Source organism: Corvus kubaryi, unplaced genomic scaffold, assembly GCF_017639235.1.
Source record: "Corvus kubaryi isolate FWS band 111438036 unplaced genomic scaffold, C.kubaryi_AGA036_p1.0 136, whole genome shotgun sequence".
Classification (NCBI taxonomy): Eukaryota; Metazoa; Chordata; class Aves; order Passeriformes; family Corvidae; genus Corvus; species Corvus kubaryi.
In genome coordinates, this window is record NW_024580670.1 from 5,470,960 (window position 1) to 5,485,810 (window position 14,851).

Here is a 14,851-nt window from a genome sequence, read left to right on the forward strand (position 1 = left end):
CTGGGTGCACAAAGAGGAATTTAAGGGCATTCTGAAATACTGCACTCTCATCTGACACACAAGGACTGTGACGTGTGTTTTTTCAGTCTTGCAATATGTGGTTGTGCAGATTGTTCTGAAGTCTGCACTGCTCATCCAGGGCTGATCACATTGACGCTCAGATATTTGAATGAGAGTCAGAACAAATTTATTCCAAATATCCATGATCTGGTAGAAAAGTTATCCTGCCATATTTGCACCAAAAATACAATTGTTCTAGCGACTACCTGCTGCATTATGTCCCCAAAACAATGCTAAAGGCTATTGTTCTGGTTCTCAAGTATACTTCAGAATGGTTCTTTGTGGTCTCAACATTTTATTTTCCCTCTCTTTATTATTTTCCCTTATTATCATAAATAAGGATTATATTAGGAGCTGGTTGTGTTTCCTATCAGGGAAAGAACATGCCTGCATGGTTGCAGGCACTTGTCTGCTCTGCCTGGATCACAAGGTGGGATTAATTAACTCTGCTCTGTGTTAATGTGGGGGATGTGGCTTCGGGACAGGACTGAGGCCTGGCCGAGTGGCAGCACAGGCATAGGAAGCATGGGATGGTTTTCAGCTTCCTAAACACATCTCAAATGTGATCCCCTAATAAGAGATGCAGAGGAATGATGGATTATCATGATGGATGTGTTTGTGCCAGGGCTCAGGGTGGGCACAGTGTGTGTCCTGCAGATGAGGAAACGTTCCCAGAACAGGCTTGGTGTGAGACTTGTCACTGAAATTCATTGAAAAGGAGATTCCTGAGATCACATGGCTGCCTGCCAAGGTATTTTGGAATTTGAAGGAGGCTGTGTGTCCGGAATTGGAATATTTCTGTTCCCAAAACATGCACTCCTTGGAGTGGGCAAAGGAATGTCTCTGGGAACTGTTTCCACTGTGGTACTGTGATGTGTAATTTGCCAGTCCTCATTTCATCTCATTCCCTTAATGAGCTCAGATCCCTTTATTTTTATTCTTGCATCAATGCTACAGAGAATTAAGACAAAATCCCACAGCAGGGATGTTCCTGGTGGTCCATTCTGGGAGGTATCTTTGGCATTGAAGAGTACCAGAGCTCTCCCTGCTCCAGACCCCTTCTGGCCTGCCTGTTTTTCATACCCCAAGGAAGGGCCACAGTCTGGATCGGGTCAGTTAGCAGAGGATTGTTGCTGAATTGTTTTCAAACCAGCAAAAGCCAATAAATTCATATCCTGTTCTAGGTCCTGAATTTGCTGTAAGCAAGAAGGACTGAAGACTGTAGGCTGGCTGTTTTAGCACACCAGAACCTGGAACTACAAAGTTTTTTCTCTGCAAAAATGTGGTATTTGGGACTCTTAGCATGGCACTAAAGGAGTTGCATTTCAAAAAGGCCTTCCTCCAGTGCCAGCCAAGTACTGCCCTCTCACCTGCCATCCAAGAATAGGGCTTCACATACAGCAGTGGGATGTGGCAGAACCAGGTATTTTCTCTCAGTGAGATTTGCATTGCTCAGGAATCTCTTGAATACAGACCAAAAATTAGCTTTGGACAAAATCCTTAATCTGTTTTTCCTGCAGAGCAGTTGGTGCCCCCAGACAGAACAATCTGAATTGTGTTTTGGAGGTTCATCAGAGTTCTTTTCCTGCCATGGCTACAGGGTGCATTATTAGTGAATTTTAAACCTTGACCTGTTTTAGAATAGTGCAAGACATTCAAAATTGCATGGTATCAGTATTTCTTCACCTGACTGCAAGTGTTCTTGCTTTGCTGTTCATTGATTCAACCTCTTTAAATTTATCACTTTCAGACTTTTAAAGTTCCATCACAAAGAGGCAGAATGATATTTTGCATAATTTTTATAAAGCAAAATCATATAGTTTGGCTTTAAGTAGAAAAAATAACTCTGCTCTCCTCTCCAAAGAGATTTTTATATTCCTTTTCCACATTGAATTGCACTGTCCTCTAGTGGGCGTTTTAAGCAAATGTTTTTGTGTTTGTGAATCTTTCGTACTGCTCAGATACAGAAAGCTTAATCTTTATTTTCAAATGAACCATAAATGTTGCCTGATAGAAAAAGATAGAGGATTAGAGTAGTATTTCAAAACTGAATAAGAAAATGTTACATTTTACCTGTGGTCCAAGCTGTAATAATACAGAGATATATGAAAACGTTTACATCTGATTTATCAGTTGGAGCAGAAGGATAAAGAGTAAAGATGCAAGTGTACGGCATCTATCTTTTATTACATTTTATTACTTTGTATTGAGAATTGGAGATAATCTGCTTCTTTCAAATTGAAACAAATTTGGTAAACTATGAATGAATGAATATTAAAGACCAGTTAACTAATAGGAAGGATTAAATGCACTACATTAGATTCAAAGTGAAGAACTATGTATCCCATTTTACCCAGTAGTTTGTTTTTTTCTTAATATTGCTATCTACCTCTTAAAAGGCAATGCCCTTCTTTTAACTGAGATTCCCTGGGATGTGAGGTGTCAAATAGCTCTGAAAATCAGAATGGGATACAAAGTTTTACGTGACAGTGATTGTCAGGCTTCTGGATGTTTGCAGTACTGGTTGTCTGGATCCAGCTGTAGGTGACAGCACTTTTACTTTCCTTCCATGGGCTGGGAATGCATCTGGATCTTCAGTGCTTTTGTCCCAGCATCCAGCAGTGTGAGCTTCCCCCCAGTCTGTGACATGTTTGAGTGATTTGAGATATCATCCTTCCACTGGTGTTTTTTCTGTTGAAGGAAGGCAGAAACAAATGCCTGGCAGTGAGCTGCCAACCTGCTTTTCTTACTTATTTCCTGGCAACTTAATGACTTCATTTGGTAAAAGAAGATGCTTTTGTAGACACAAAATATGACTCTGCTGACCAGAAAGACTGGGAGACACGATGCATGCTTTAACCTCAAAAAATGCTAGGAGCCTGCAGGCAGGAGCATGGTTGCCAGCTGTACCATGCAAACTCACTATCTTCCACATAGATGTGCCCTGTGGCATCCTGGAGAAGAAAACTTGACTAATATAATCTGCTTCATACTGCCTGGGTACACTTCCAGCCGATGAAGGAGAAGTGGTTAATGAATTAATTCAGTTTGCTTGAAATAAAAGGTGTTTTTTTTCAGACTTCAATCAGACAAACCATGAGCACGTCCTTTGCTAGTGTAGCTTTTAATGTGCTGCAGATGTAGTTTTACTGACAGTTGCTGAATAGCTTGTTTTCATCTGAACTACATGGATTGAACTTCAAAGTCACAATTTCCAGCAAGGTCAGAGATTATATTGGTGATTTTATAATATTTATACTTCACTCTCTGAATGCTCGTGCACCTGTGTGCACATATAAAGGAAAAGATGTGTACAAAGTCTCAAGGCACGCATGGGACACTGAATACTTGGAAACTGTTGCAAGTCTTTGATGTCATCAGATGAGATAATGTGGGGAGGGTAGTGAAAGAGGTTCTCAAACATACACGAGCAGAAACTAGGCACAGGAGAGGAGTGTTTATGTGCTGGGAGGGAGAGGGAAAGCAGGACAACTTTTTTATGAGTCTGCCCATGTTTGGGTCTTCTCCCCGTGCTGATGGACCCCAGCCAAAGTTAAACTGCATCCATGCTTGGGTGTCTGCTTTATGTGAGATTCAGAGCTCTGCCTTGGAGGAAGTACCTGTTGGTGCTGCAGCACGTTGTAATCCTACACCTGTTGGAGTTGTTCTGTGGTAACAGCAAAGGTGGAAAATGAAAGAGGAACAGCAGCTTGCCAGTGCCAAGCTTTTGTCCTCTCTCTTTTTGTCTGCAGAGCTGGTGTGGTTGGTGCAGGCTCGGAAGGTCAGTAGAGGTGAAAGCAGTGGCTGCAGCCAGCCAGACATCCCCGGTATGGATTTATAGATGGGCTGTGGGAAAGGTGAAATGCTTTACAGTGCTGCCTCTGCTCATCCTAAAGTGTGTGATGATCACATCTCGGTGTGCATTTCATTAAGGCTGGGGACATTTTTATAGAAAATAGTAAGAAGAAGAGAATATAGTAAATGCACATACACTCTATCTGATTTTAGAAAGCAGCCAGCTATGCAGAAGCTGCTTCTGCTCTACCTAAAATGCCCTTAGTTTTGTGGAACCTGGCAGCCTTGTGGATCATGTTGGTGATCCAATACAATTCTAGCACTAATCTCCTAACACCATTACTTTGGTTAGTACACAGTTACATTTATTTGCAGTGTGGGGGTTTTTTTGGTGCCAAACATTCAAAGTAGAATTGCAGGCTTTGTCAAGGCTGACTTTACCAAAAAGTGACTGGAAATTAAAACTGTTAGTTTTATTAATGAAGTAACATAGATTTTATATAGATATAGCTATACATAAATATATCTACTTTTATATACAGAGAAAATACTCTTTGTGTGCCTGCATATCTGTTCATACAGCACTTAGGAGCTGTGGGATTAATGGCTGTTCCAGTATTTGCAATGATTTAATACAATATCTAACATGAAGATAGTGATACTGCAGCACTCAATTTCTATCCCTTTGGCTTCCCAGCATTGGTGCTGTGGCCTGGAAGACTGCGGGGTTTTACCAGCATTGGTGGTGATGTTTCCATGCCATTGTGGGTTCCCTTATTTCTCCAGAGGAATCCATGATCACTTGCAAGTACATTTGATGGGGATTTCACATCTGTCGGTTGTTTTGCTGCATTAAAAAAGTTTGACCCATGGATATGCAACTATCTTTTTTTTCCTTGATAATGTTGCTGAAATACAAAAAGCATTTATAAGGCATTCTGGTAGGTAAAAATGGTTATTAGAGTAATGATATTATTTAGTAACCTGTCTTGTATGCAGGCAGTTTGCCTTCTCCTTCATATGTCTAATAGTCCACAGGCATTAGATGCTGAGCATGTGGCTATATAATGGTTCTGATATGCTACAGGAGGTTTATTTTTCTCATAGACTTAAGTAATACAGAGATAGTGCATTCTCTGTGCACATGAAACACTGAAAGCCTCTTCATCCATCTACTGTGTCTGAATGCTAAAGTTCTTTCAGCTGGAAATGCAGGATCTAGTCAGGCTACAGAAGCATATATAAACAATGTTTACAGATTTCAGCAGAGTTAAAGTGAATCTCAGCATCATTTGAACTGATCTTCTGGTTTATTTGGAAGATTACGATAAAACCCAAGATCGAATTCTCTACCTGATTCAGTTTCTTATTGATTGAATCCTTTTAGACTCCTCTCTAATTTAACAGTGTATTTTTATTAAAGCCAAGCACACAAACATCAATTATCCAAGCTGCATCTAATTTCCTTCATTTTTTTTTTCCTTTTGCTGCCAATGGATTAGAAGACATGATTAGAATTCAGCTTGAAAGCTGAAAAGCAGATCCCTAAATGAAAAAGTCTGCGCTAGGAATTAAAATATCCGTAGTGGGCATAAAATCCTCCTCCTTATCTCTAATAATGTAAACACACTTGGTTAAGTTGAGCTGTCACATGTCTGGTGCAATGTCCCTGAATTAGGAGGATGTATTAGAAAGGGTGGAGTGGTGTCTGTGGCGTGTCCCACTGTTAGAATCCATCACCAGGGTGTTTTAACACCAAAGTGTTTTGCATAGAGGTATCTCTGCCATAAGGGTTCATGGGATAAGAGTTGGAAGAGCTCCGTTTTTTCTCTTAGATTTTACTTCCTATCACCAGGAATGTTTGTGTGTGCACAAGCAATGGGAACGTAGAAGGGGCCTTCTAAGGTTTTGCTCTTGTAGCTTCTGCAGAGTTAAGGATTTTATAACGCAAAGGCGAAATAAATAACTGCAATGACATCACCAACTTAAGATCCAGAAAACCATTACCTGGTAAATGCATGCATTTAACATGACAAGAAAGTGTCTAAACGATAAGGAAGAGTTATAAAATCAATTAAATTGTATGTTCTTGTTTGACCTGTGCTCTGCCTGGGATGGGGAGGCCATACCATGAGCCATACATGGGCTCCATGAACTGAAAATGCACTGGATCATCTTTTGGGCAACTTGGTCTCGTGAAAGGTGTCCCTGTCTTATGGGAAGTAAAGCATTTGTTGACATGTTTTGTTTTCCTTGTGTACTGTGGATGGCAGTATTACTACCAGTGCTGAACTCTGTGTGTGTGAGTGCACATCACAGGAGTTAATTGTCACATTTTGTCTGTGGAGAAATATGAAACCTGATTGTGCAGAGCTATAAACGTGCATGACCTCAGGGAATTTTCCTGGTGCTGGTATGAGCCTGGCTACCTGGAGATGGGCAAAGTGAATGCCCTCCTCTGGTGCAGTGAGTTGAGCATAATTGCAGCTGACATCATGCACCAGTGCAATGCAGTGATATTTCATTCCTTCAGACCTAATTCCTTCTTTATCTTATCAGGTTTTGAGTCAACACAGTTCTGGCAAAGCTTGTTTGTGACACCCAGTGACACAGTGTCACCCAGCTTCTTGTAGGGCACCCCAAATGCAGATTAGCCCCACTGTGGAATGGGAAACAGCTGGGCTGCATCCCTATGGTGTCCTCCTCAACATGATGAGACATGGTTGGAAGACTGGAATATGGGCTTGGGTTAATCTTTTGCTACCTTACCAAGTGGAAAGAAATCATATTTAATATCTTTTATGTATTAATGTCTTGTATGTTGTGAAGGGCAATTTAATTGTGAATTGGGTGGAGAAACTGCAGTTTCCAGAAACTGATGAATAGCGGTTTTTTGAGGTTATCAGTTAACCTGCTGTAATGAATGCTCTTCATTACATGCCTCTCCTTGTTAATTAGAAGGGATTTTTCCTCCTCTTTATCAAGTCAGGGCAAGTGTATTACCTTTTTCTCTGTAGTGCTTGTGATAAAGTGAAGATCCAGATTGTTTTGTGAAGTGTCCTCATGAATATTTCATTGCATGTGCATCACACATTCACACCCTGTGTTTTCTGAGCTCCAACCTCTGATGATTATTCAACACATTTTAAAAATAATCAAACTATAGATGGTTTAAGGTCTTTTTATTTATATTTATAGGTAGAAATTCCCTTTGTTTTTGTAGAATACTTTGTTTATGACATTAATTACCGTGCCAGTTTAGACCAAGACAATTAATCACTGCTGCACACTGGAGCAACAATAGACTCAGACTCAAGTTCTCTGAGTGCAGAGGTGAAGCTTGTACCATCCATAAATGAGAACCTGCCAGACAGAGGGGAATTGGTACCCTGGTTTGGACCTTGGACCTGTGTTTATTTAAAAAACAAAGTCAAAACAAAACATAAACAAGCCCCCACTTATTTCCTCCTTGGTTTCTCTCCTACAGGTTGAAGCAATCCTTGTAAACATATTTGGTGGGATTGTGAACTGTGCCATTATAGCCAATGGTATCACCAAAGCCTGCCAAGAGCTCGAGCTGAAAGTACCTCTGGTGGTCAGACTGGAAGGTGAGTGCTACTGGATTCAGACCAAAATCATCCCTCATGTGCCCAGTAATCAATTTGGGATTTCTTCCATATCAAAGTGATACACAGAAAAGACTCCACAACTTGAAAGTTGCAAAGTAGGTATGTTTTAATCAGCTGAGGTGCATGGGGGAATCTTTCCTCCAAAGACATGTGCATCTTCAGCAGCTCTTGGCTTGGTGTTTATGTGGTTACAAACTACAAATGCATCAGAGTACACAATACACCTATACATATTCATTACCTGTCCCCGCTTCATATTACAATTAGCTCTAAAGTCATTAACATATCGGTGCGCTTGCTCAGTGCTGCCTGCTGCTCGTGGGCCGGGGTCTCTGGGATGAAGTAAAGGTCTTCCTCAGATGAAGTAAGTAGTTCTCCTCGGGTTGAACTTTTTACCTCACCTTCTTGCGCAGACTCCTTGTGTTCCTGGCCCAAGGCCAAACCTCAGAGCTGGCTCAGGCTGGTTTCAGGGTCCAAAAGCAGGATCTTTGGTCATGGTTTCTTCTCCTTATCAATGGTCTTGGATCCTCCCCTTATCCTCCCTTACATCCTTCCCTTTGCCTGGCAAGCACAATGTGTGTTAAGCAAGCGATATAAATTGTTTAGCAAGCAGCTGCAAAATGTAGCAATACTAGCAATACCGTGGTCAGTAGTTAACTCTGAAAATTCTAAGCCCCCTGTATCAAAAGCACTAAACAGATTGGTCCCTCGCAGTGACAATATGTCCAATTCTTCAGCCACAGCACAACCTGAAGTCAATAAACTCATATTTCCTCATCTATGGTCCTTGATGGCATTGGAAGCAATGAAATTTTGCAATGGAAACATTGTGAGTTTGCCTGTAAGATTTGCAATGCAAATAGGAATTATTTTGATGCAAGTTTATGTTTACTGGAAGGTATTTATGTTTCAATTTTTTATTTTTTTTTTTACTGAATGCAATTCCGTTATTGCTAAACAATATAGTTTTCTTACGTTTACACCAGTGCCATAATTAAAAGACAGATGTTAGAAACAGTATTTGTAGGAGAGATATTACTGTAACATGTTCCTCTGCCCAATCCAGCTAAAATCCATTAAAAACCAGAAGATTTGGTAATGGTAAGGAATATTTTATCTTTAGTGCATCCAGCATTGTTTCACAAGAAACAAAAAAGCCATAGGGAGGGGAGGACAAGCACTCTTTGGCAGTTACAGACTTTAATGGCAGTGGGTGTGGAGTTCTGCCTCTAATTTCTGAGAAGTGCCCTGAAGGAGGGAGAGTCTTCTGCCATTGAGTGAAAAGTGCCTTGATTGCAATCAGCACACAACCCTGGTAAGCTGAAAATATTTCTTTTTGGCCAAGTAGGTTTGTAAAACAGAGAGATTTCTGGGTGAGTTTTAAGGCCTCTTACTCAAACCCATCCATATTCAGGTTTGTGTGTGTGTAAAGAGCATAAAATGTCCTGTCACTCAGCATTCATGATGAACGGAGGAAATGCATCCCTTTATGGACCTGAGATGCAATACTGAGGTGGTTTTTCACACTGTGATAGAAGGGGGAGGAAAATATGTTCTGAACACTTCAGGCTTTTTCCTTTTCAAAACTTCCCCTCACCAGGATTCCTGAGGATGCATGCAGAGTGCCCATGGAGCCCTTTGGTTAGGGGGATGCTTGTTTTATGTTTCAGGAGAAAGCAGAGCTTTCCCCTCCCTCATTCTCATGCTACGCTGCACATGCTGGCACGAACTTCTGTTGTGGTGAGTGCAGGGAAGTTTAAATACTCTAAAATGGATTTTAGAAACAAATTGTGAACATTTTCTTTGGATGATGCAGCACTAGTCAACACCTTAAGAGACTGCATAAAAAGTTTAATATGGATGAAGGAGAGACTGATGGATGTTGCTTAGAAGCAGAAAAGTTTCATTATATTAAATCTCATTGTTTATCAGCTCTAGGCAATGTTGTTTCACTTTTTGTCATAGCAAAAAAACTTTTCCTGTCTTTCACAGCTGGGAAAAAGTTTATCCGTCAGATCTGCAAGACTTCTCAACTGCTGTAACTGCTCCTTTTTAAGTGAAGATACTGAAAAAGCCATTAGTTTTTCCTATGAACAAGATGTTTCTGTTGTGATTTTTGAAACTGTTATAAGAGAAACAAGAGGAGCAACTTGCTTATTTTAAACTACAGTCTGCTGGGTCTGCCACTGCATTTGCTTGGCCTTTCTCCAGTAATCTTGATGATTCCATGATTGTACAGAAGAGTGAAAGCCTTGCAGAGGTGCCTGTTCCTCTTGTGCCTGCGACCTTTGAGTCATTTGCTGCTCTATCCACAGAGACCAAAGCTGAATCTTCAGAGTGTCAAATGCAGATTTAAATGCAAACATCTTTGGGTTACCATCTTCCCAGGATTGCTCACTCTTTGCTAGGTCTGTAATAATGTTTCTCCTAGACTGGTTGCTGACTCTGAAAATGGCAGTACCACATTTTCTTTAGGAAGCTCTCTCAGAGAATAATGCAGCAAACTCCCGCTTTTGCATAATCTTTATCTCAAAAGTTTTTTTAATTCCTCCTCTTATTCCTCGTGTTCATCCTAAACAAAGAGCTATGATGCTTACAGCCTTCAGCTGTTGTACTTTGGAACTGTTAACGAGTCACTGCTGCTTTCTCTGCCTCCTTAATCACCTAACCAAGCAATGCATGTATGTTTGGTCCTTTTAATTTTTCCTCAGAAATCAATCCCTCTGGATCCTTAATCGTCTTCATTGTTCTTTGAACTCACACCAGGTTATTTAAACTTATAAGGATTTTGAATTAATAATGAGTACTGTGGAAGTAATCAGACTACCCAAGATTTTTAAAATGTCACTGATGACATTTTACAGTTCAAAAGGAGAAAAAGGAACAAGCACTCTTTTGGGTTGCCGTTTTGAACATTTTCCCAACAGAAGGTTTGTGATTATTCCCATAAATCTAACAGATTTGTGACCTGCACTTTAAAGACTCTTTGCCCACATGCACTGTACTACAAGTGTCTTGATGACTAGAGTTTTAATCAGTCAAATCTGTCTTGATTTAGTAGGATTCTATGGACAAATCTTTGTTCTCAGTTGTATAATAATTACAAGCCGTTTTACCAGTGGATAAAGAAAGGATTACTCTCCTCTTTGAAAATGGTAACTTTATAATTGCATATGTTTGCTTGACTTATCAGTAGAGAACTCACCAGCTGAGACACAGGATTATTTTTTAAAAAGCTCATGGACAAGTGGAGAAACCACATATTCCAGATTTCATCTTCTACAGATAGAAAAGTAACTGCTGCTGAGTTTATGCAGGATTTTTTTCCCTTTAAAATGTAATACACTTCAGTTAAGTTTTGTGAAAACTGACAGGAGTGCTGAAGGGAAGCCAAACCTTGCTTCTCATTTATGTAGCTCAGAATTAGATGAAAAGAGGGAAGAATAAAAAATAATTGTGAATTAGAGATCTGCTCCTATGCTGGAAATTTTACATCCTCTCTCTTTCAAAAAATGAATTCTTTCCTTCTCTGGTCATAGAACAAGAAGAACTGGGAGGGATCATAACTACTTAATATGTTGAAACTCAAGTAGAAACAACTTGGGTTTTATTCACATCTGAATGCAAATTTTTTCATATTTTTCATTCATGTGATTAGTGACCTTGTGTGTTCTTCAGAATCTAAAATTTTCTAGTTATCTTCAGAAATCTTTTACACACAAGTGAAATTTTGCTCCAGCTTGTGTATCTTGTTTGCAAGTATGGTTTAGTATGTATGCGTGATTTTTTGATTTTTAGTATCCCAAATTGCCTTTCAAGAGGGAAGAATGGGATATTGCAAAGTCACAACTTCATTCAGATCAGACATCTTGGGCTTAAACATTCAGCACAAATTTAAATGTGCCCTTCCTTGTTAGGATGTAAACATGAGGCAGAGGGAAAGATTAAAATATTCTTTGGGGAAAGTGTAAGGTAGAAAAGGGCAAATGGAGCGGACAGAATAGAAAGAGTTTAATTGTCTCTTACAGGTAGGCAGTGGAAGTTGGTTTATTCTTGACTGCAGAGCCAACAGGTGTAAGATGTGTAAGCCACCAAAACTTTGTATGTTCCCTACCTAAAGGTTACTAATTAAAGCTTGTCTCCAGCCAAACCTCAAATCAAATGTTGTTGACAGAAGGTAAACGGTGATAAACTTCAAACCTTATTCTCCAATACCTGTCTTTGGGACCTGAGAGGCCACGAGTTTCCAGCTTGTGGGCTGACAGGACTGGCATAGCCTGGATCCACGCCAGGGGGAGATTTGGTTCTGTGCACTCAGCAGTGCAGCATGCCAAAGCTGGACCCTTGCTATGGATACTGTAACATGGGCACAACCTGCTCATGTCACCAGTAATTTTTGACATTCTGCATATTGTGAAATTTTTTGTCATAGCAGAATGTTTTGGGTCGATCAGAGTATTTTTTATATTATTCATCTATTTGTTAGCACATACCAAATGTATATAACTGTGTCTTATGCCCTTATACCTTATTTACCTGAACAGCCAGAAATTGCATTGCAGAATCCTGCATCCTCTCTGACCATCAGCATTACACAGTGATAATTTAGCCTGGTCCTGATGGGTTTATGGCAGTGCAAGTGAATAAGGATCCAAATTCTGCATATGGAGTATGACTGGGCGTGTTTTATTTGTTTGATTTTCATTCAACCTCTCACAATGTGTGCTTGTGTGATCTTACCTCTGGTAGAGACATGCTTAGACAGAATATTTATTATTGGGATTTTTTTGGTAATGAGTTGAATACATTTGCTTTGCTACTGATAGCAGAGATTTCAGGTCCACAGAAGTGTAAATGTGAGAGATTGCATTTACACAGACTGAGAGTTTGTTCCAGAACCCAGGTTTCAGCAGGAGGATGTTTAGATTACAAAGCCTGAAGGTACATGCCGATAAAATTACATCTTTCCAGGTTTTCCATGGAGTGTTGTTGACAGTAATATGTGTCAGAAGACAAAAGCTTCTTTTTCTAATTAGAAAGCCATTCTCTTCATAGAATCCAGTTTAAAAAAAAACCACACACACAAAAAAAAACCCCAAACAATATAACCCAGCAACAACAAAAGCCCCACAGCCTCCAGCCCTGTGAATTTTCATCTTTTCTCAGTTGGCTGCAGGGTAGGTGAAGGGCAGATTATTCTGATAGCCTGGATATGGGATTCTGTTTACAGTTCTCTGACACCATCCAGTGGCAGGAGGTTAATGCTGGAATAGTGGGATTCTTTATTTGTTTATTTTAACATGTTGCAACAAGATGGTATTCTTTGTAGATACATAAATGTTTCCAGCATTTTCTGAATGATTAATTTTAAATCTTTTACCTCTGCTATTAGCAGGCTCATTATAACTTCCATATTCTCCACATAGCTAAAATAGTTAATCACAATGAGATAAAAGGCTATCACTAAAAAAAAAAGAAAATTATAGCAAAGGAAATGCTTGCTGAAAAGTGTGTTTAGTTGTATGGCCTGCCTATAAAAGTGTTTTATTTAAGAAATACAAAATGTACTCATACTCTTTTGACTGCAGTAAGAATTTTTTTTTTCAGCTTTCATCATTTCATTTCCCTGCATAAACTCCCTCTCCCTTCTCAGGGGCCTGTGTTTTGTATTGATTTTGTAATGCATGTTAGACAAGTGGTGTGGAGAGCAATCAATGCAGTGCAGAACAGATCCAACATATTGTTCCCTCTCTGACCTGTTAGTAAATTAATATTGGCCACTTAGTGAAGAGCAAAAGTTAGTTTTAAATACATGGCTATCACAAACAGCACAACATTTTTTCTTTGTTGGAAAATTTCCAGGAAAATTTCCCTCTTTCCATTTTTTTCTCCTCACAACACTTTGTCTTGTAGAATCCTATTTGAGAGATCAGTACAATCACGACTGTTTCAAATGTTTATCACACTTGTATCTAAATAAAAGACAAAACCTTCAAGGCTTGTTGGGAATCACTGTATGAATGTGAGGGACTCAACAGAGAAGAGAACCTTGGGAATGGCTCCTGCCTTCCCTGTGCAGTGCTGGGCTGACAAGTAGCAGCCTCCACATTATGTTATATAGGATGATTGAACAAAAATCAAATATTATGTTCTCTTTTTGCCCATAATATTATTTTTTTTCTGTAGAAAAAGTTCTGTACAGTTCTGGGTGTTGCTGAGCAACCAAATCCCCCTTCTGTCAAAGATTTGAGATGTCTTTGACCTTCCTACACAAACCCTACAGCGTGTCCTCTGCTCAGCAAGGGGAAGCATGACCTGGGCTGCCAGTGCCTTTGCAGAAGGAGTAGATGGGGTCCCACATTCCTCTTCCTGACTCCTGCCTCTCCCATCACAAAGTGCTGTGATAGGGATGTCTTTGGTCCCTTTTAGCACCAGGAGTGGGAATCCTGACTTGAGCATGCTGATGAAACAGGCTTTTGAAATGCTCTGCTTCTGTTGTACCATTTCAGATGTTTTATGAAGTCTGCCCAAGAAAAAAAAAAATCATCCTTTAAAATGAGCATTCTGGAAGTTGCACAGTAAAGAGTATGCCTCTTGCCTGGTTAATAATTAAGGATGTAATTAGTATATAGCTCCAAATATAATTAAAATTCATTTTGCTAGGTCTAGGAATTACAAAGTAATTAAGCATTTTGACATGGCAAATGAACAAGGAACATGACATGGAGAAGGAGGACAGAAATTATTTTAAAGAGGATCAGCTCTGGGTCCTTGTGCTTGTGACTAGTGTGTGATCCCAAAGTGGATTCTGCTTCCTCAGTAGGCTATGTGGCTCCAGGTTCTTCTGTGGTGCAGAGCATAGCAGTGATCAAAAGTTTCACTTGGCTTTGCTGGGAAAGCTCTGGTGAATTCAGATTTTCTGTTAGTCTTAGTTTTCCAAAAAGAATGAGATAGAGTAAACGGGAAGGTGATGCTCTTGTCTTTTAGACAAGTTTGAGAAGTGGGGAAAATGTATTTTCCTGAAGTATCTTTTTCAGCTTTGGATTTTTTTCCTTCCCTGTGCTTTAGTCTATTGATTGAAGTTGAGCTTTTTCCATGCAAAATGGAGCCCCTGTGCTGTGTGACCATACATTCTCCTTGAGGTGGGGTGGACGTGGTGCTCAGGGTTTATTGGTGGACTTGGCAGTGCTGGGTTTCCAGTCATACTCAAAGATCTTAAGGGTCTTTTCCAACCTAAATGTTTCTGTGATTATAATAATATACTGCAGCAGAGGGGAGGGAATGGTGTCATGCTGAATACTTCAGAGACCTTTGTATTCCCTGTTTTTAGGAAAAATGCAAAAGCATATTCAAGAGCAGCTTAAACC

General features: G+C 39.8%; 1 protein-coding gene across 3 annotated transcripts in view; it reads left to right on the plus strand.

Moving 5' to 3' along the window:
* SUCLG2 (succinate-CoA ligase GDP-forming subunit beta) overlaps positions 1 to 14,851 on the plus strand; it is a 113,457-nt gene that overhangs the window by 96,196 nt on the left and 2,410 nt on the right. For all 3 annotated transcript variants that reach the window (XM_042014442.1, XM_042014424.1, XM_042014433.1), the window contains one exon: positions 7,343 to 7,463. In XM_042014442.1, coding sequence (XP_041870376.1) covers positions 7,343 to 7,463 — 121 coding nt within the window. The remainder of the gene's footprint in view (positions 1 to 7,342; positions 7,464 to 14,851) is intronic.